At 31.0% G+C, this 22,320-nt stretch overlaps 1 protein-coding gene across 2 annotated transcripts in view; it reads right to left on the bottom strand.

Moving 5' to 3' along the window:
- eEF5 (eukaryotic translation elongation factor 5) overlaps nt 1-22,320 on the bottom strand; it is a 43,552-nt gene that overhangs the window by 6,952 nt on the left and 14,280 nt on the right. For both annotated transcript variants that reach the window (XM_075382133.1, XM_075382134.1), the window contains exons 2-4: nt 21,614-21,748; nt 15,798-15,965; nt 4,858-4,992 (exon numbers count right to left, since the gene is read on the bottom strand). In XM_075382133.1, coding sequence (XP_075238248.1) covers nt 4,858-4,992; nt 15,798-15,965; nt 21,614-21,721 — 411 coding nt within the window. In that variant the 5' untranslated portion in view covers nt 21,722-21,748. The remainder of the gene's footprint in view (nt 1-4,857; nt 4,993-15,797; nt 15,966-21,613; nt 21,749-22,320) is intronic.

Genomic DNA, 22,320 nt, shown 5'->3' on the forward strand with positions numbered 1-22,320 from the left:
ACTCGTATTTTAAAGTTTAGAAACAAAATACTAATGGATTGTTAATTTTTGCAAAAATAACCATTTCAAATTTGTAAATGTACAAAATATTACTGATTATGTTTATGCTGCTTATAGTTTAATTGTTACAATATGAGTTGCCAAAGAAAAGTTTGTCACAGTTATAACCAATTGATAGAAAGGATTGAGTTTAACAATTAACCATTTGTTTTCTGTAATTGTTATAATTAGTTCAATTGAAAAAAAAAAAAAAAATCGGAGACATTTTGCAAAAATACATTATTTTTCATGTCTTCTTGGAAGTTAGAATTCTAACTTCCGAGGAAGGGGCAGTCGAAGAGGATGAAAGGGGAAAAACAATACTGATATCTGAATTTAAGAGAGCATTAAAAGATTTGAATAGCAGAAAGACTCCTGGAATAGATGGAATACCTGTATAATTACTGCGCAGTGTAGGCGAGGAAGCGATTGACACATACAAACTGGTGTGTAATATTTATGAAAAAGGGAAAGTTCCGTCAGACTTCAAAAAGAGTGTTATAGTCATGATACCACACAAGCAGGAGCAGATAAATGTGAAGAATACAGAACAAATAGCTTAACTAGCCATGCAAAAAAACCTAAATAGAATTCTGTACAGAAGAATTGAGAGGAGAGTGGAAAATGTGTTAGGAGAAGACCAATTTGATTTCAGAAAAAGTATAGGGACAAGAGAAGCAATTTTAGGCCTCAGATTAATAGTAGAAGGAAGATTAAAGGAAAACAAACCAACATTACTTGGCATTTGTAGATCTATAAAAGGCACTCAATAATGTAGACTGGAATAAAATGTTCAGCATTTTAAAAAAATTTGGGTTCAAATACAGATAGAAGAATGATTGCTAACATTTACAGGAACTAAACAGCAAAAGTAATAATTGAAGAACAGAAGAAAGAAGCCGTAATAGGAAAGAGAGTCTGACAAGGATGTTCCCTATCGCCGTTACTTTTTAATCTTTACATAGAACTAGCAGTTAATGATGTTAAAGAATAATTTAGATCCGGAGTAACAGTACAAGGTGAAAAGATAAAGATGCTACGATTTGCTGATGATACAGTAATTCTAGCCAAGAGTAAAATAGATTTAGAAGAAACAATGGACGGCATGGATGAAGTCCCACAGAAGAAATACAGCATGAAAATAAACTAGAACAAAACAAAAGTAATGAAATGTAGTAGAAATGATGAAGATGGACCACTGAATGTGAAAATAGGAAGATAATAGATTATGGAGGTAGAAGAATTTTGTTATATGGGAAGTAGAATTACTAAAGATGGACAAAGCAGGAGCAATTAAAATGCTGAATAGCACTGATGAAACGAGATTTCAGTCATAAATATAATTTATATCAAAAATTAATTTAAATGTCAGGAAAAGATTTTTCAAAGTATCTGTTTGTAGCGTTGCTTTATATGGAAGTGAAACTTGGACGATCAGAGTACCTGAGAAGAATAGATTAGAAGCTTTTGAAATGTGTTGCTATAAGAGAATGTTAAAAATCAGATTGGTGGATAAAGTGACAAATGAGGAGGTGTTTCCGCAAATCAATGAAGAAAGAAGCATTTGGAAAAATATAGTTAAAAGAAGAGACAGACTTATAGACCACATATTAAGGCATCCTGGAATAGTCGCTTTAATTTTAGAGGATCAGGTAGAAGGAAAAAATTGTGCAGGCTGGCAATGATTGAAATATGTAGAGCAAATTGTTAGGGATGTAGGATGTAGGGGTATACCAAAATGAAACAACTAGCACTAGATAGGGAATCTTGGAGAACTGCATCAAACCAGTCAAATGACTGAAGACATAAGACTTTTCTAGTTGGTGGTTTGTAACACAATTCTTCATAGATAATGTATTTTAAGATATAGATTGGTTTTTTGAACTTGAAATTATTGGTAAGCTTATTCTAGCATAAATCTGTATCATATGTACAATAATGCTTAAAATAAAAAAAAGTAAAATTAAAAAAAAAATTCTAAATTAAATGGTACTTCTTGAGCAACAATGCCTCTTATAAGATTGATATGAATTTTAATGTAGAACTTGAAATTTATTCTTCAAGATAATTTACAAACCTAGCCCAAGAAAAAAAAATCTGCTTCAAATGCAAGTGTAGCAGACACAAGAAAACATTTTGAAAACATTTTGTTTGTCTTGTGCATGAAATATTCGGTTTCATTATCATGAAAAATTAATATAACAGTCCAGAGGGAAACATCTATTAGTATCACTGCTCTTCTACCAGGCATTATTTTAAAGAAACTTAACATTGTACCAAACTGAAAAACTCATCATCAATAATGAAATTACTGCTAAGTAAAATGATATACATATTTTAAAACTACTTTAACAGCTATGAAATTACTTCTTTTACTTATACCTAAACTGCTAGAAACATTTGGCTTACTCTCAACCACAAATCACCTCTTTGGTGAAAGTAAACACAAAGTGCTATTAACTTACAATTCCCACAATTGAGAATAAAATCAGAATATTAAACAAAATCATAATTCTTTCTTACATATTAAAAATAATTTTAAAAATAAAAATGTTTCTCCGACAGGTACTGGGTTAAAGAGACAACTTTTCCCAGGCATAAGTGGAGAATTTACTTTTTGAGCACTTTCAGCACTGAAAAACAATTTTGTTTATCAGAGACTCTAGGCTCAACAAAATAATTTCTTTTAAACGTGTCTCTGTTTTAAATTTAGTCTGCAACAAACTAATGGAGTTCATTAACTGACACAAAGTCCCAATGTTGTCCAATTTTTGTCTAGTTTGCTCACAAATATTTCAATATATCAACAGAAGTTAGGGATACTGTTATGAATTTTGATTTTAGTTTTATTGCCTATACAAAATAATACTGATTGTTCCATTATTAGATTTCATCAAGTATGCATAATTTTTCTTAACATTTGACAAGACAATTTAGCTAATGATAAATTTAATATTGCAAAAGAGAATGTTTATCTTTAAGAAAGGCACAATAAAATAAATGAAAATTAAAGAATGAAGATTCACTGGAGTTTAAACAATACTATGTTCAATTTACTGATATAATATTACAGATGTTATAAATGCTGAATTTTAACAGTATGCATCACTTGGTAAAAAAAAAGATTGTTCATTCATGATAATTTTGCAAAGGTATTACTGTGAAAGAAGTGAGAAAATAGTAAAAAATATGAAATGGAACAGCAAAAAACACATGCAAAATGTACCAACACAAGCAGTTTCTAAATGTGTCATCATTAGATGGAACCACAATCCAGATTGACATTTAATCAGCTGCAGCAAGGTAGTAAAGTAGATATATGCTAAGATTAGAAATGGTAACTATGGTCATGTAATGTTTTAACAGCAGCATGCTGTAGTGGCTTTTTGTCCTAAAATGGATTTCCTGCAAAGGATACCCATAAGGAAATATTCTCAGTTTAGAGAAAAATAGTTTGTCATAAGTGGTGCATAACTGGAACAATAAATTAAGTCAAGAATTAAAATATTTTCTTTTGTTTAACTCAATCCCAAAGGTTTTTTCAAGTTTTTAATTTCATTTATATGTGTAAACAGTTCCATTTTAAGTGGCAACTTCTTTTATGTACTCCTCAAACTTTTAATTTATACTTTACATAATTTTTATTGTCCAAAAAATTACAAAATAAAACTACTTTTACAATTATATTTAACTTTTAATACAGAGATAAATGAAATAAGGTTGAAAGTTAGAGAAAGTGAAGTTGAAGTAAGATATGAAATTTAAGAAACTAAAAAAAATTAAGGGAAACCCCCAACAAAACTTAAAAAGAAAATATTTAAAAATAACCACATTATACTACCTAAAGCATCATAGACGAGAACTACATAATGATAGTACAGTTTTAGACAGTATATTACACACACGCTTATTATGTGTGTGGGCATATGCACATACACATACATATATATATGAAAATGCTTCATCCATCGATTAAAATTCTCATAATTTGGTTATATATTTGGCGTGATTGAAAGTTTACTATTACATTATTTTATTTTCCAAAGTGATTGGAGTGACAGCTTATGTACAAATAAAATAATTCTTTCATTTTTAATTCAAAATTTAACAAAGCTGTTTTAATATATAAATTTGTAACAAAAAATTCTGTTAAAATGCAGTTTTTAGTTAATCATGAGAAATTGAATCCAGCTTGTTCATAGAATTCAAACTTCTTTGGGCTAACTGCACGAAATCATCTTTAAATCACGTTAACTGTTTAAATATCAACCTCCTCCACCTGCTAATAGTACTTGCCCCCACTACTTAATCTACAACAAATTTTAATGTTTTAACAATAAATTTAATATTAAGAGACATATCATGAAAGAGAATTACTTCAATACAATTTTTATTACTAACCTAACCAATAAATATAATCCAAACAAGAACCAAGATGTGTTACTCTTATCAACAAAGATTTTCACATGACTTTGTAAGTAAATTTTCCTTATGCCAAATTCACTTAAATCATGGTTTAAGCTCAATAACTACTAACTGTGCTTTAGGTTTTCATAATTTATAAGATATAGATGCAAATACTTGACTATTCGTGATATTTGAAGTGCTAACAAAAAGTTAACAAAATTACAAAAATATGTACAAGTTGAGAAAACCTAACACATCCAGATTAAATATAAACTAAATATACTAATAAATATTTGAAGAGTTAAGTTTACAAAAATTAATAAGTATATTATTTACTCTTTACTCCACCTAAAACAGAATCTGAATATAACCAAAAAACAGTTACAAACATAAAAATTTAACTTTTCCTACCAAAAGCTCTTTTCCAGCTTCATATTCAGCTTTAAGTTGTGCTCCAATTTCTCCATCGGGTACTTTGAGATCTTCACGCAGATCACCATTGTCCGACATGAGGCACAAATAGCCATCATCAGAGATATCCGTTAACTGCAAAAAAAGAGCAGAATGGAATTAATACACTCACACATAACATTATTATCTTAATGTAGAAACACACTCCAAACAAATTACTTAAATTATTAAAACAGTATGTAACCACTGTGCTTAGTGTACAAGCAAATGTCTAATACTAATGAACTTGAGTGTGGAAAAGACTAAATGAGAAATTGTAAATTTGTTATGAGTAATATATATTCTAAAAATGAAACTTTATCTATTCATTTCTTTACTCAACACAGACCATCAGTTACTCAGAGCAGCTGAGAATGAATTCTCAATAGATAGAAAACAAGAAAATGTAAAAAAAAACAAAAACTTCCAATTAAACTATAACAAAAAAAAAAGTAAAATTATACAGGTAAAACAAAAAAGTACACGAGTTTATTTATTTTTGGATTTTATATACTCATATACAGTGTTTCCAAATTGCACAGCAACCTCTGTTGGAAGACGTTTTGATAGCCAAAAATATGAAAAAAATTCATATAAACTTAAGTCGGGAAACAATTTGTTAGTGCATTTTTCAGCTTGCATTTAGTCTGGCTGTTTTCTCCCTCTGTGAAATTAAATTGTGCTAAAATTCTTGAGGTACAAATCGAGAAATAAATTTGGTGCTTCCTAAGGGTGTTGATCCAAGAAATTAAATACAAATGGTCTTGGACTTCAATCTCACTTGGGTATTAAGAAAAGTGGGATAAAGCATGAAAAGGTTTTGTCGGCAGACACACTTTTTTAGGTTTGGAATAAATTAATTATAAATAAAAATTTCTAGTTAACTTGATTAAATTTAATTGTTAAAATTTAATTCTGAGAAAATTTATATAAATTATGGAATAGGCATATTAGAAAATGCCTATTCCGTATTCTAAAAGCAAAATAAACAATAAAAAACAATATTGAAAATTAACTAAAAACAACAAAAGTGGATAAAAGACAGAATAATAATAAAATATTTGAATACTGATGCATGGCCTTGAGAAATATTAAGACTTTTGAAAACATAGTCATATAATTTCCTAAAATATTTTAATGTCAGCCCCAATTTTAAATTTCTCATGCAATACAACATAACAAGCAGTCTACAAGGATGTTGTGCACGGTTAATTGGCAGTCACAGCAAACACAAACAAGCACCAAAAGGGACAACCTTCTGGTGAAACATGAAAGCAATATTGTCATATTGCTTTCATGTTTCGCAATCTACTGCTATCAAACGTTATGGGAGCAACAACTGTACCCATTCCATGCGACATGTGTACAAGGAGTTATTACCACCTGACCGTGATACAATAAATGAAATTCTGTCAATGGTTAATTAGAAAATGTGAACATCCCGATTTCCTAAATAATCTAATTACTGATAAATCCTGTTATACAAAAAATGGTATTGCAAATTATCAAGATACACACTTTGGCAGAACAAAATTCCCATGAGACTGCTAAAAGTCATTTCCAGAGAACTTTTAATGTAATTTTTCATTTAATATGTGGTGTGAACTTCTTGGTGATAATCTCAAAGGCCTTTTTTTCTTACTGCCAAAGCTCTGGAGAGCAGCACTTGATTTTTCTTTGCAAACAAATCTGATGGAAATCCTGGAAGATATGTCACTTGCAGATAGAGAGCAGATGTGGTTTTTCAATGATAGCGAACCTGCTCACCACTGTTGTGATGTGATGAATCATTTAAATAAAACTTTTAGTTAGCAATGGATTGGTTGAAACAGACCAGTAGAATGGCAATCTCGATCTCCCGACTCCCAAGCCAGGAGACGTTCACCTTTGGGGTTGCATGAAGTCATCAATTTATTCCACTCGTATTGACACACAAGAAGAATTGAGACATCGTATAATGGAAGCTTGAAGCTACTAACTTGGAATAATGATGCTATTAGATGTGCCCGGCTAGCATGGATTCGCTGAGCTTCACTACACATTGATCAACTGCTTTGAAGAAATGTTTGCAGCTTTACCATTTAAATATTTAATCATTTTTAGAAAAAACCAAAAACTATGGGATTTTTATTTTTTTAAATCTATTTTTCATTCATTTTTTTGTTATTCATAAGGTTTCTATTTGTTTTCATTTAAGTAGTAACATTGATGAAAATTGTTCTGTTTAAAATCATATTGTTTTCCAAATCCAGTTTGTGTTTTATTCTAATTAAAGTTGTTTCTAACAAAGCACCAAATTTACCCCTCGATTTATACCTGAAAAATTTAGTGTGGTTTAATTTCACAAAAGGAGCAGAAAGCAAGGCTAAAAATTTCACAAGCTGAAGCTCACTACAATCAAACTGTTTTCTAATGTACATTTAAATATACTTGTTTTCTTACTTTTGGTTATAGAATCAACTCTCCTGAAAGATTGTTGTGCAATTTAGAATCACCTAAAATATAAAAAAAACAAAAAAACACCATTTCCTTCTTATTCTTGGAATTTGAAGAAACATACATGGAACGGAACACACATCTACACCAACTTTCTTCAATAAGCAAAAAAGCTGGCAAAGAATGCATGACTTTCTTGACTTTGTTCTAGAACAGTGATTGTCAACCTTTTCAGCCCCACGACCCCCAAAAAGTAAAAAAAATATAAAACAAATATTTCTTCTAATCCCCCCCCCTACACAGGAACCACAAGATAGTTAAAATTATTTAGCTATGTTGATAGCAATGGGAATGAACATGCACGTATAGTGCATAAACATGAGCAATTTACAGATTCCAACTTGTGTACGTGCTCCTTGTTATTTGGTTTCCTTGCATAATAATCACTGTGAGAGCATTATTTTCAAACGTGCATCTGATATGTTTGAACACACCGTGCTGCCAGCAGTATAAAAGAAATGTAAGGGTTTACAGAACATCAGTTTAGTTTTGAATATGAAACGTGCATCTGGTACCTTTCATCTGGTTACTGAAAATAATAATTGAGGTTTCAGGTTTTTTTAATGTGGTCAAACGGTGCAAATTTTTTTCCAGTTAGAGTTTTATCCAAAATGGATAATTTGTGAAAAAACAAAGTAAGCCATCTACATCCAGTGAATCGATTGATAAAAAATACAAGATTGTCAATGACAGTTCTTTAAATTACGGTTTTACCTCGCTGAATGGAAAGCCACAGTGCTTAGTTTCCTTTCAAGTCCTCACTAATGAAAGCATGAAGCCATCAAAATTAATTTGACACTTTCATAACTAAACATCTGCATCATAAAAGTAAACCCTTGGAACTTCTTGAAAGTAAATTACATACTTTAAGAACTCAACAAAACCTCTACTTGTAAATTAAACCATACTGATATAAAAGTACACTTGAAGCACCTTATCTCATAGCATTAAGAATAGCTAAGATGTCCAAACCCCATATTGCCTGCTGCAATTGACACGGTCAGTATTTAATAGGTGTGAAAGAAGCAAAAATAATTTTGCTTTCCAATACAATTTGGCTCTACCCTTGAAGTGATACAAAAAATATTTCTTTCAGGATGTTTCAGTCACTCAGTTTTTTGTGTAGGACCCCTGTAGTAAAAAACAAGGTTTGGGCAATTACAAAAGAATAAATTTCCCAGCTCTTATAAGAGATCGATAGCTCATTTTGATGTTATTTTAAAGCTCTTGGAATGAGTTTTCGTATATGTCAACTGGCAAGGTTTTAAGATATTAATAGTTCAAGGTCACCAAAAGATTTGACCTTGAATATATCAAAGTGAATTTTTTTTAAATTTGAAAAATATATTTTTTGCTTCCTAATGTTTTGTACATGTGGTAAACATTTCATAATGGGGTTAAATGGAATCATGCTATAAAATAACTGTAATAATTAGGGTACAACAGAATATTCCAATTGTTCCCCTATGTAGCAATTGCTAATTGAGATTCAATCAATGTAAATCCTCCCCTTCCAGTCTTGGTCACTTGATGAGGCACTCCTAGTACCAGCAAAAGAACGTACATGTTTCATCCTGTTGAGACAAGTAAAGTAATATTCAGTTGGGATCATTTCTTGGAACAAAAGGATCAGTGGTGCACTCCCCAAGAGGATTTTAAAGTGCTGCAAAAAAATTTTTTTTTCAGAATTTTTAATCACTCTAACTGAGCTTGCCTTTCTCTACTAGTTTGGAGTTTTATGACTAATTCATCACAGCCTTGGACCAGAATACAGTGACCAGCATGGAGCCATCAACTTCTACAGCTTCAAGTAAAATGTACTGTTGCAATCCATTTGAAAAGTCAGGTCATAATTCCTGTAAGAAAAACCTGATAAGTGTAAGCAAGAACTTTGTGCAAACATTTACTTTTCTTAAACAAGGTTACAAAATTTTTGATACTTGCCACAAGCAGTTAAAAGCATCTGCTAAAAATAATGCTGAAGAACCTACTTCTGATGAAGAATTTCAACAATTAGATCCTTTGTGTCCCCCAGAAAAGGATGAAGCTGTAAATGCTCTGAACAAAAGTTTGATTGTTTTAAATGAATTGCCTATTCAGAAAAAAACAACTATGTGAAAGAAAATATCCTCAGGAAAAGCTTAAGAAAGCAGTAGTGTTCAAACCTAAAATAATGAACATGAATTCAGATTCTGAACAAGAGGTTATTCCTCTCTCCTCTGACTATGAAATTATCAACCAATTGAAGGAAAAATTTAATACTACAGATAAGAGCACCAGAAGGCAAATATTTACAATGCTCCCTAAAAGCTGGACTTTAAAATGTCATGTCCTGATTCTAAACCTGGCAGAACTTTACATTTTGAAACAGCAGAAAATCTAACTGATTTGTATGAGAGTGATGCCCAGAAAAAAGATTTTATCTCTCTTAAAATAAATGGAAGACGAGAGCATGTTCAGAAAAAATTAATTCTGTGTAATCTCCAGGAAGCTTTTGCATTGTTTAAACAGATGTATCCATTGCTGAAAGTAGGATTTCTGAAGTTCTGTGAACTCAGGCCTAAGTACTGTGTTCTTGCAAGTGCAAGTGGAATCCACACTGTTTATGTTAAGTACAACGCATCAAAAGCAAAACTTATGGTTATGCATTGAAAAATGAAAAAACTAATAGAAGGTGGCAGAAATTAAGTATTGTAAAGATATTATAACATAAGTAGTGTGTATTAATCTAACTGTGAATCTTGCTACTTTGAAAATTGCAAAAATTGTCCTGGGTTTGAAGAAGTCAAGGGAAGGATTGAGGAAGCTTTTGGAGCTCATCTGCATTGAAAACATCACCTACAAGTTGAAAAAAAATCTCTCTAGACATTAGTCAAATCTACTGAAGGATTTGTCAGTATACTTTTTGAAAAACTTCCAAAACTTCTTTAACACATTTCTTGCTAGTTGAACAAGTAACCTTGCCTACATGAAAGAAGGTGAATAACTTGTAATCTGAGACTTTGCTGAGAACTATTCATTCATTCTCCAGGATGCAGCCCAAGGTTTCTGCTGGAACAATGTACAGACAACAGTTCACCCCTTCATAATCTATTTCCAGGATCCAACAACAAAAACAATGATGCATACATGTCTCAATTTCTGACTTTCTCACACTTGACACAACAGCGTGCATCTTTCATAGAAATATTTAATGGTTTCATGCAGTCTCATTTTACTACAAAATCAAGTGATCTATTTACTTCAATAATGGTGCTGCCTCAGTACAAAAACAATTTACTCAACTCTGATACCATGACTTTGGTATCAAATCAGAGTGGCATTTTTTACGTTTCATGGCTAAAGTGCATGTGATGGTGTGGGAGGGACTGCTAAACCTTCAACTGGTGAGATGATGTCAAAATGACGGTGCGCATCTGGTCGCTACATGATTACTCCTACCCTTGATCACATAATGAAACATGCTTTGCAGTAGCTGGTTATTTTTTAGTTATAGATTGCACAGCACTGAGAATTTTTAGTGTGATTTTTCTCAATCGAGTGTCCGATATCAAACTGATGTGGGTTCACAATTTATGTAAGTACAATCTCCTTTTGTAAAATTATCAAATAATGCGGATTTTTGCTTAAATATTAATTTCTTTGCATCTAGTTATTTCAATTTTATTAGCAAATCATATTAATTTTTTCCAATGTAAAAATTAACATGAATGATCACAATTTCAAAGAAGCAATTCTTTGTGAACTGAAAGGATGGGAAGGCAAGGATTTGGATATTGATGAACCAATTACAAGTCAATATAGGGAACAAGGTGCAGACGGTAGTCAAGAATGGGCTAGAAGTGGTTGATGTAGGAAATGGAACAGGCTGTTGAACAGAATGACTATTGTCAGTGAAGATGACAGATTCTGAAGTAGAAGTTCCAGGAGGTGGTGAAAATGTAGGGATGGGGAAGTAGATAAAAATGTTTATCTGAGTAAATAAAATTTTAAATGGTCTGACTAGAACAGGGAGTAAATGTTCAAGTTGCAACACATAATATTATTACGAATTGGTAACAGGTGTAATAGTCAAAATGAAAGTGAAATTGAAGTACAAAATTTTAAAGTTTTACTGTATTAAAAAGTGGTTTAAAGTGTATTAAAGATGTTTTAAAAACTTTTATATATTTACTTATTAATGATATAAAAAGTAACAAAAAACTATTGGGTGTCAAAATTAAATCACCTCACCTTATCTGTCTGTGAAATGTCACCTCACTTTTGGCTACAGGAAGTCTTCACATGACCTACAATGACCAGATCATGACTCCACAACACTTGTATGACTGGGCAAATGGACACATTGAGTCAATACATTTCCATTACAGTACAATTGAACAGCATAAACAAGAGCCTTTGAAGAATATGACAACGATAGCAAGAACTACACCAGGTATTCAAAAACTCCACTGTTTTGTTTCACTGATCAAGAATCAGGTGCAAGTGAGAGTATATTATAACCTCTCAAAGCAAGAAGTGAACAATGCTAACTAGAAGTTGTAAAAGTGAACACTGTAATTCTTCTGTAAATATATTTAGAAGCTATACAAACTGCAGTTAAGTGGTAAGTATGTACAAGTTCATTTTATTTCACAATGATCACATTGTAATCCCATTATGAGATGTTTACCACATGTACAACACATCAGGAAACAATTTTTTTTTTCAATTTTAAATGATGTATTTTAAAAAAATACATCAAATAATTATTTTTGTTACTTTGAACTATTACAATCACAAAATCTTGCCAACCTGATATATCACATGTATTTCAAAGAGCTTTAAAATGACACCAAATTAAGCTCTCTAGCTCTTAAATAGGAGCTGAGAAAATTAATTTTTAAATTACCTGAACCTTGCTTTTTGCAATTTTTTTTACGGGGTCCTACATTAAAAAAAAATTCTTTTGCATCACTTTATTGATATGATCAATCCTGTAAATTTTGTTGAAATTGGTGATGGTCAAGTTGTGAGGCTTGTTGATTTGACATGGAATGACCAATAATATAAACATTATTTTTTCTTGGAAAACAGATAGATCAGAAATTAGAAAGAATTATAAATTCTTAAGTTCAGGGAACCACCATTTAAGTTCCCATGTCATCTGCATTAATACTTGATAGTTGTATTCTTCAAATTTAAAGTTCAAAAAATTTATATGATGATGCCCCTTTGTCCGATGGGATCAAAAATTAGGCCAATGCTGGGATATACAAAGTGATTCAGGAGGAAAGGGAAATAATTTGGCAACTGATTCTAGAGCGTGAAATAAAAGAAAAAGTTCATACAAACATATGTCCGAAAACACTTTGTTATAGTTTGGCTAATGAAAAATTTCACCCAGATTTCAAATCCCCTGGTGAAATGAGGTCATATTGAAATTTTTAAGGTGTAAACTTGATAGTTTCTTATGTTTTTTGACTGCCTTTTTAAATTGGTGAATGTTTTCACATATAATTTTTTATTTAAGTAAAGTTGATGCTAACATGTGCACCAAATACTATATTCCTTAACAAAGACACAAATTCTTAAAAAAGGCAGAAAGAAGGAAAATGAAAGGTATTCATAATTTTTTTTTATGCATTTTGATATGTAAAATTGGAAAATGAATTTTGGTTACATCTAGAATATGTCAGCAAGCAATATTAGCTGGCTTTCACTACCAGAAACCAATCAGCTTGACAAATACAAACTGCCACTAAGAATATAAACCAATAGTTTTTTAATCATAAATATTTTACCTCCTCCCAATGAACTCGCTATTAATCTATATACTAAATGCCAGACGTGATGTTCAAAATTGTGATGAAATGAAAAGCAAAAACCTAAATGTTGCATCTTTTAGTTAAAATACTGGAAAAGAAGTGCTAACTATTTTATTCATAGGCCCAGAAATTGATACCAAATATTATCCTGATACTTTCATGTACTTTATTATTTGACGGAAAGTAAAAATTTGTTAATGACTGGTTTTCAGCAGGGAAATTTGAAGTGAGCTAGGTGGCGGTGGCAGTCCTGCATGCATACAAATATCAAGATGTGTTGTCTACTTCCCGTGTCAATTTCAAACTGATTGTAGTCACAGAGTGTCAGTAATTGTTTACAGTGTGTTGGATAATCGCCTACCATAGGAAAACTATTGATCGCAGTTACACAATTCAGTTTTCTGTTTAAAAAAAAAATCGGCTTCCCAAACTTATAAAATGTTGGCAACAGCATTCAATGTGTGTCAAGTGTAACATGTTTTAGTTGGCCGGACAAAAGTGGGTCAACTGAGTACATCAGTCAATGCTCATAGTTAACATAACACGTTCAGCATCGGAGAAGATTGTTTTGTATTAGTGTGGGCAAATTGGGAGAACTGCTACACATTTCAAAAAGCAGTGCACCCAACAGTCTTAGCAAATGGTTGCTTATGAAATGGTTATTGATGACTAACATTAAAAGGAGTACAGCTTATTTGTCTGCAAAAAATTGTTGGCTCACTATGAGGAAGGAACATGCGTTTTGTATAATTTGGGTAACTGTTAATAAGTCTTAGATTCCACTATGACCCTTGGATGAAACAACAAAGCTCTCAGAAGAAGTTAACTCTTCACCAACTCCCCCCCCCCAAAAAAAAGCTAAAGGTGCACAAAATGAGGGTAGTCATGATAATCATCTCTTTTGATCATGAAGGATTAATTTACCAATATCAACAGACTGTAAACAATGCTCTCTGGTACATCAATATGATGAAGATAATGCTAACTCACCAGGAAAATGCCCTGGAAAACAACTGAAATAATTTCTGCTGCATTACAATAATGGACATCTCCCCCATGTCTGCAAATCTTTGAATGGAAAAAATTAAAATGGTTCCTCACTCATCATACCGCCCTGATGATTTAGCATCATGCAACTTCTGACTGTTTCCCAGGTGAAGAAGGATTTTAAACGACAAAAATTTGAGACAAAGCCATGGAGGCAAAATGCAAGATGCTGTGAAAGATGTCCTGGATTCTGTAATTGAAAAGTGTATCTAGCGTTGGAAGCAGTGCGTTGCACTTAGCAATAATGTTTTGAAAAGGACAACGTAAATAAAGTTTCAGAAGTTTTTTTTTAACTACAGTTGTTGTTAATTACTTTTTGGACACCCTTGCATTAAAAGCTCTTATGCACAAATCTTTTTACGTAGATAGAAGTATGGTCTGGTGAAATTCATTTAACTAATGTACATTAATAGAATTATTAATTCTATTAATAATTATAAAAGAAAATAATAACAAAAATTAGTAACAAATTGAACAACTTCTCTGTAAATGGAAGAAATCAAATCTTTTTTTATATGTTTCAAGTGAATTTATTTGCCAGTTTTCTCCTCTTTCTTGATTTATTATTTACATAAATTACTGTTTTGAAATAAACAGAATAAAATTATAAAACAGGACACTTTTTTAATGGTAACTGCTATACTTTTAGACATAAGAAAACCCATTATGATCGGTTTTTTAAGAGATATTGTTATCAGCCAACGTGTTTATGCTTTCTTTGCTGCCTTTGATGAATTTACATAGCAGTTATTTTAAATAACTTCTCCAGCCTATGTTAAAGAACACAATCTCATAAAATTTAGTGAATCAGATTTCCAGAAGCAACCACAACATGAAAATGCAAGCATTGACAGATTCATAAGAGTAGTTTATATACAGTCTTATGACTGATTCTTAATAAACAATTATTTAGTTTTATAATTATCACTAAATAAAAAACTCTTTAAATAAGTTTTTTATTTTTACAGCAACAAAAGATGTCCAATAACAGTTAATGAATGATAATGAATTTTGTAGCACGTGAAAAATGTCATGCCTGATTAGAACTTGAAACCAGAACCTCCAGATAAAAAGTAGAAATACTCTCACTCAGATTTAGAGAAATAAAATATTATTAACACAAAATACTATTTAATATAGCATTTAGTTACAATTTTTGACCTTCAAATTCCTATAATTGAAGAAAAATAATATTATCTTGCTTTTGGTTTGTTCAGTTACAATGGCGAAGATACAAAGGGTAAACCCTTATTTTTCTATTAAAAATTTATATTTTATTATAAGTAATTTTTATAATGAATTTTTTCCCAATTTTGTACAGTGTAATAATAGTACATGTATTTAATCATCCTATTTTACAGATAAACTGTTCAAGTGAAGGGCTGCATGAAGTTCATGAAATGTTGTCAACAGCATATTTATTCCAATTTAGATTTGACTTTAACTTTTCACTCTGGTAGCCCTTCAAAACAAAAATGACCAAACAAATAAAAAAACAACCACTATCAACTGTAATTCACTATAGCCAAGCCAATATAAATATATACTAACCTGATAATCTTCACGTTTTACAAATGGAACATCCATGTTATGAGTAGAGGGGCATATATCTTCATATTTTTTTCCTGAGAATATATCCAATCCAACCAAATGTACTTTAGCGTGGCCGTGTTTACCTGTCTTAGAAGTGGACATTTCCACTATCTTACATGGGCGAGACTGCAAAATAATAATTAAAACCAAAATTTAATCTATGAACCTATGCTCCTAAATCCTCTAGCCAAGAGTTGTCCTGACCAAGACTATTAGTCAGATCATGGTATTGGTAAATTAACTGCAAATATTTATAAGCTATTGCACCAATTATTCAATATTAAATTCTTTAATGTAAAAAAGAACAAAAGAATTAAGTATTGGCCTCCTAATGTGCCTTTTAGATTTGTATATTAACTAATTTTAGCATTAGGAAGTCAAAACATACTTTAAGTAGATAGACCATACATAATTGCCCTAAATATTTCTCAAGTTTTATTTCCATTTATATGTTACCACGAAAAACCAAACTTAGAGAATTGCAATATTCTCGGGTGATGTAGACATGCCAAATTCATCTATGAAAGACCGAAATATTTGCTTTATTATTAAACATTCAGACCTTTGTCTGTATATGTCGATTAACACAGATAAGCTCTAGTAGTTGTAAAATGGTTTATTAGAAATTAAAAATCACCCAACACCAACCTCTAAGGTAAATAGATCACGAAAAACCCTAGTACAAAATTAAACCCCTAGTAATAAAACCCTAGTATTAAATTTAAACCAAACATAACCTACACTTGCTAACCTTGTTTAATTAATATGTTAAATATACAAATTATAGATTTTATTCTAAAACATTAGAGGCAATTTATCAAAATTCACTGCATTCAGCATGGACTGATGGTGAAAGTTGACAGAAATATTGAACAAAGGGGAAATCATCTGACCATTTATTTGTATTGTTATCGTTCATCAATGCAGTTAACATATTCTGTATATCCATTTCAATTTATAAAATGTTGAAAATTTGATTAATTGCCTCAAATGTTAGAGAACAATACATATAATTTGTATATTTAATGTTAATTAGATGAGGTTAGCGAAATCCACAGAGTTGATCTAGTGGTGAATGCGTGTTCCCAAATCAGCGGATTTGGAAGTAGAGTTCCAGTGTTCAAATCCTAGTAAAGGCAGTTACTTTTATGTGGATTTGAATACTAAATCATGGATACCGGTGTTCTTTGGTGGTTGGGTTTCAATTAAACCACATCTCAGGAATAGTCTAACTGAGACTGTACAAGACTATGCTTCATTTACACTAATACATATCATCTCATTCATCCTCTGACGTAATACCTGAATGGTAATTCCTGGAGGCTAAACAGGAAAAAAAAAGAAAAAAGATGAGGTTAGCAAAGCGAATGTAGGTTGTGTTTGGCTTAATTTAACTTCCTTTTTTTTATGAGAATTTCTCATAATCTATTTTACCTTAGAGATTAGTACTGGGTGATTTTTTTTAATTTCTAGCTAGCTTCAACTCCCACCAAAGCTTGTCTGAGTTTGCCAACAAATACTGGCAAAGGTCCGAATAAGAAAATATTTTAGTCTTTCACAGACGTATTTGGTTTGTGTCGACATTCACCAGAGAATATCACCATTTGCGAGATATCAGTCTCTCACAGTAACATATACACTGTTAAGAAAATTGTGCGTTATATTGCTATATACAATTTGGGAACAAAGTGGCAGAACGTTTAGTCTTCATGCTGCAAAAATAATATTCTAGCCTTTATTCAAACTGACAATAATAATTTTTATGTTTACTATACACACCATTCTATAAACTGCTTCCTGGTCATGCAATTAGTTAACTGTCATGTCTTCTCTGCTCCAATTCATTGTTATATGAAATTTTAAACCAAAAGAAAAAAGATTTTAATTACCATAAATCAAACATTAGTAAAACACCCAACCTCGAACGTGATGTAAATAGCTATTGAGCTATGCTAAAACTACTTTTATATGTCTGACTTTGTCCACATCACATTCTGCTGTTTCCATTAGATGTAATGTGCCTGTTACCTATTGGTAAGATTTTTTGTAGCTAAGTTTTGTCTGGAATTTGTCCCCAACATATTTTTTTTTTATTTCAATGCACAGTCCGACATTGTAGAATTTTGTGGCCAACAGGTTGGCCAAAAAATAACGTATGGAAACAAACCTCAACAGAAAACTAACAATTACTTTAAATCATTGCTGACAAAAAGCTGCCAAATCAAAACAGTCTGAAATAACATAAAAGCAAATAAATATTTAATGCAAATGTCAAAAAAATTCATCGTCATCAGGGTTCTTTCAGCTCTTTTATTATAACTTTGGTTACGATCCAGGAAAGTTCAGCAGTATTGCTAATATACTAATACCAACTGTACATCGATGCATCTAATTGGTGTAATCACTAAAAGGTGTGATAACTGAGCTGTTAAGTGGTTTCAGTATTTTCTACTGATTTATCAATATCATCATAAGATTATCTCCCCTGAGGTCGGTCCCATGCACCATGTTAATTTCATCCCCTTCTATTTCCCGTTAAACTATGAACTTGAAACTTCCCATTTAGATTGTCCTAATTTTTATGCTTGTTATTTACTTTTTTTTTTATATATCTTCTAATACTGTTCTAATTAAGTAATCTTCCTTCTCTCAAGATATGTCTCAAAGTTAATTTTGTAAAAATTTGTAATTTTTGTAAGTTGCCCATTTAACTTTCAATATACACTTTACATTTGCAATATTTAGTCTTCTAAAGAAAATTAAGGACATGATTCCCAGATACCACACTTTTTTTTTAAGGATAGTCTCATATAAAGCCCGTATCCTAAAAATGTTTAAGAAAAGTCTCTATTTCCCCTAAAATTATTTAGTTCCAAAGTTGAGATTTTATGTTTTTATAATTTAGATTAACAATTAGTTTTCATAAATCAATTTAGATTTATGTGGTTTTTGTTTGAACATAATACCTTCAAAAACAAAGATATAATTAAATTTCTACAAAACTTCAAAAAAAGTGAGAAATTGGGCAATATGGCTATACAAAATTACCAAAAAAAACATTACAAAAAAAATAATCCCAGTTTCAACGCTAAATGTAATAAGACTGAAAACTTTATCAGCAACTACCTTTGGATGATCCAAACTGGACAGACCCCTATTCTGTTAATGAATTCTAATCTTGAAATCGTCTGTAGCATATCCTATGCTTTATCTCCTAATATCATGTTCCCTGTGAACCATACACAATTTATTTTACTTTCTCTTACATTAATTCCTTAATTCTCTTCCACAGAATTTTTTATCACGTTTCAACATACATGTAAACAATACTGGAAACAGCAGAATCAGGCAGTCAGTTTGTGCATACTCTACATTCGCAAAGTTTTCTAAGAATATTTCTGAGGCTATTTCCATTGAATTTGTTTGCCATTTTACACAACTGACAAGAGCAAGTGATCAATTTCACAATCGAATGATATACTTTAGCAGGGTTGTTGAAGGGAGGGGTATCTATAAAACCAGAATGGTAGCTTCCAACTAACTTGACCCCATTTCTGAGTAAACTACATCTAAAGATTTCTTGTAGTCACAGCAGCAGTAGTAACCACATGGCAAGTTTGCCAATCTCATAATCAAGAGACGTTGGACGTTGGGCTCGAGTCTCACATTGTTTTTTTTACTTTAATTTTTCAAACATCTGACAATGGAAATGAAATTTTTTACAGAATGTCTTCCACCAAAGAATACTGAAGAAAACCATTATGCTGCAATTTGCATTGCCAATGGAAGAGTACAATTTTTCACAACTAATGTACTATCATTAAATTAAATACTTTAGTTACAACATTATTTTGAGAAAGGTATACCTGTTACATTTTCAGACTTTTTGTTTGGATTTAAACAAAAATGAATTTTAAATATTACTACGTTTTAGTTAATTTTAATTGTATGAATTTGCTCTTAGTTTTATTTGTTACTGCCAAATGAGCTTTTTGACCTCCAATTTTTAGGTTTTACTATTTTCTCTGCAACTACTAAGATGCAGTTCTAGGAACAAATTTTTCCATCATTTTCTTATATAAAATTGCATATACAGTCTGTTAAATAAGTTTTTTTTAAAAAAAAAAAACTTTTATTGAATATTACAATATTATAAAACTAATCTTCGAAGGATTTTCCTTCCTTCTGTATCAACTTTTCCGAACTTCCACCTTCCACATTGAGAAGGCTCTGGAATACACTTTCAAAGCGTCCCCAAATTTTCTTTTATGGACACTTATTGTCTCAAGTTGGTCCTTTTTAACAGCCTTTCATTTTAATTTGAAAATGGTTTAGTTGGGTGAGGGATGACACTGAGCAAATTTCTGGCACACTGTCATGGTGAAGGGGCCATAAGATACCAAGCTAAAGTTTGGGAATCTTCCTCATATTTTCAGACATCTGATTACTTGAAGTAGAGGCAGTTAGCTGCTTGCCCTGAAGATAGAAAACTCAAAGTAAATAACACCTTTGATGTCAAACAAAACTGTCACAATCACCTTTGTGATTAAACAACTTTCATATGCCATGCCATTTTTTGATTTCTGTGGCATTTTAATTTAGGTGGAAACTCAATTTTATCATGGTAACTTCAATTTTTAATAAATTCTGTAATTTGTTTGTTATGGAAGGGATTAACAGACTAAATTACAGCTTTTAACTGTAGTCACTATGATAAAATTACTTCTTGTGGAAAATTAACTGCATTTAGAATAAGAATTTGTGTTTAGAATACATAAATTCATTGAACAGTCTAGAAATATCAACATGTTTCAACCTGTCATGCACAATAACATTTTTTTTAAATATTGAATATTAATGAGTTCTTTTCAAAGAATTTGGGCCAATGTTTAACATAATGCTAATTGTGAACATATTAGACCACTGGTTAACCTTTTACAAAGTTTTTTTTTCAATTTTTCCCATAAAAGGATGTGAAAATAATATTTACTACTTTTCAATGAAAAAATGTATATTTTATTTAATTTTTACATATATAAAAAAATTGGCTGTAACTAAAAGCAATCTCAACATTGTTCTGCTGTCGGCTAGTTAGTGGTAATTTGTTGTAAACAAGCATTATTATTCTAAAATTATACACTTAACAAATAAAAATACTGCTTGTTATACTAAATAGATTAATGTTTTAGATATTTTTTCATATCATTCGGCCATTAGAAGAAAACTGAATAACAGTCAATACCTATCTAAATATATTTCAAGTGACCAACAAGAAATATTACTAGAGATCATTTTTTAACAGAAATGGAATTTGTAATAAAAATTTTTTATTTCTTAATATGTTTTGTTTTAAATTAGTACAGAGGTATGAGTATTACATCAAAAGGCAGTATAAAAATACAACTGGAAAACATTAGGTTGACTGGAGCACATGAATCTTAATATAAATGTCTAACTATCAGGTAAGAATACCCAAGATGAGGTTGATGCCTTTACAAGGAAACTGTCATTTCATAATTGTATATATTTTCATTAGATACATACTTCCCACAATATAAATTTAGTTAGCCAAGTGCAAGCTGGATCACATCATATATGTCATAACTAAAAAAAAGAAGCATTTTAGCATAATACCACACGAATAAAAAATATAACAGTGAAACTGAAAATGTGAATTAAACCTGAAAACAAACAAAAATTAACAAATTGTAATATTAAAAAGTTGGTGTTACAAAATTAGTTACTAACATGTAAAAATCATGGATGGTTTTTACCTTGAGCATAACAAATCCATTTTTGCGTAGTGCAGAGCATTGCATAGGGTAGGTTACTGATGCACCAGAATCACCAGTTTCAAAGTGAGCATCATCGATGTCTGTCATTTTCTTGGTAAATTTATTGGCTATTCACTAAAAAAATAAATTAAAACAGGTTCTTAAAGCAATTAAATTCTAACTTTGTAAGCTTGTTTAACGCTAAAATTTGCCAAACTTGTTATTTGAACGGTACTAAGAAATGATGAATCAGTAATTTTGGTAAAGAACCATAAGGGGTTTTAAAAATAGTAGGATAACAAATCTACTAATAGCATCAACACACTTACTCATTATAGCACCTCAAAAAGTCAAACTGAATTTTAAGAAATAAATTAATCCAAAATTAGTATTTTGATTCAAGCTTGTGCTGTTACCATATGAATAGAAAGAAGAGATATCTAACAACAATCACTAATATCTATTCATGTAAACTTCTAATTAATAGTATATACAAAATACACTTCAATGTGATAAATCAGAACAAGAGCTCTCCACAAAAAAAGACAGCTCTATTGTACATTATTATACTAATACAATCATAGTATCTACTATAATATTCACAGTAATTCCTTCAATTTTTAGTCTGGAGTCACCAGTATGTAACTGATTAAAAAAAAGAGAAGTTGAGTGTAGCATGGAGATCAAAGTGCCTTGCCAGCACACAC

Source organism: Lycorma delicatula, chromosome 1 (genome assembly GCF_047948215.1).
Source record: "Lycorma delicatula isolate Av1 chromosome 1, ASM4794821v1, whole genome shotgun sequence".
NCBI lineage: Eukaryota > Metazoa > Arthropoda > Insecta > Hemiptera > Fulgoridae > Lycorma > Lycorma delicatula.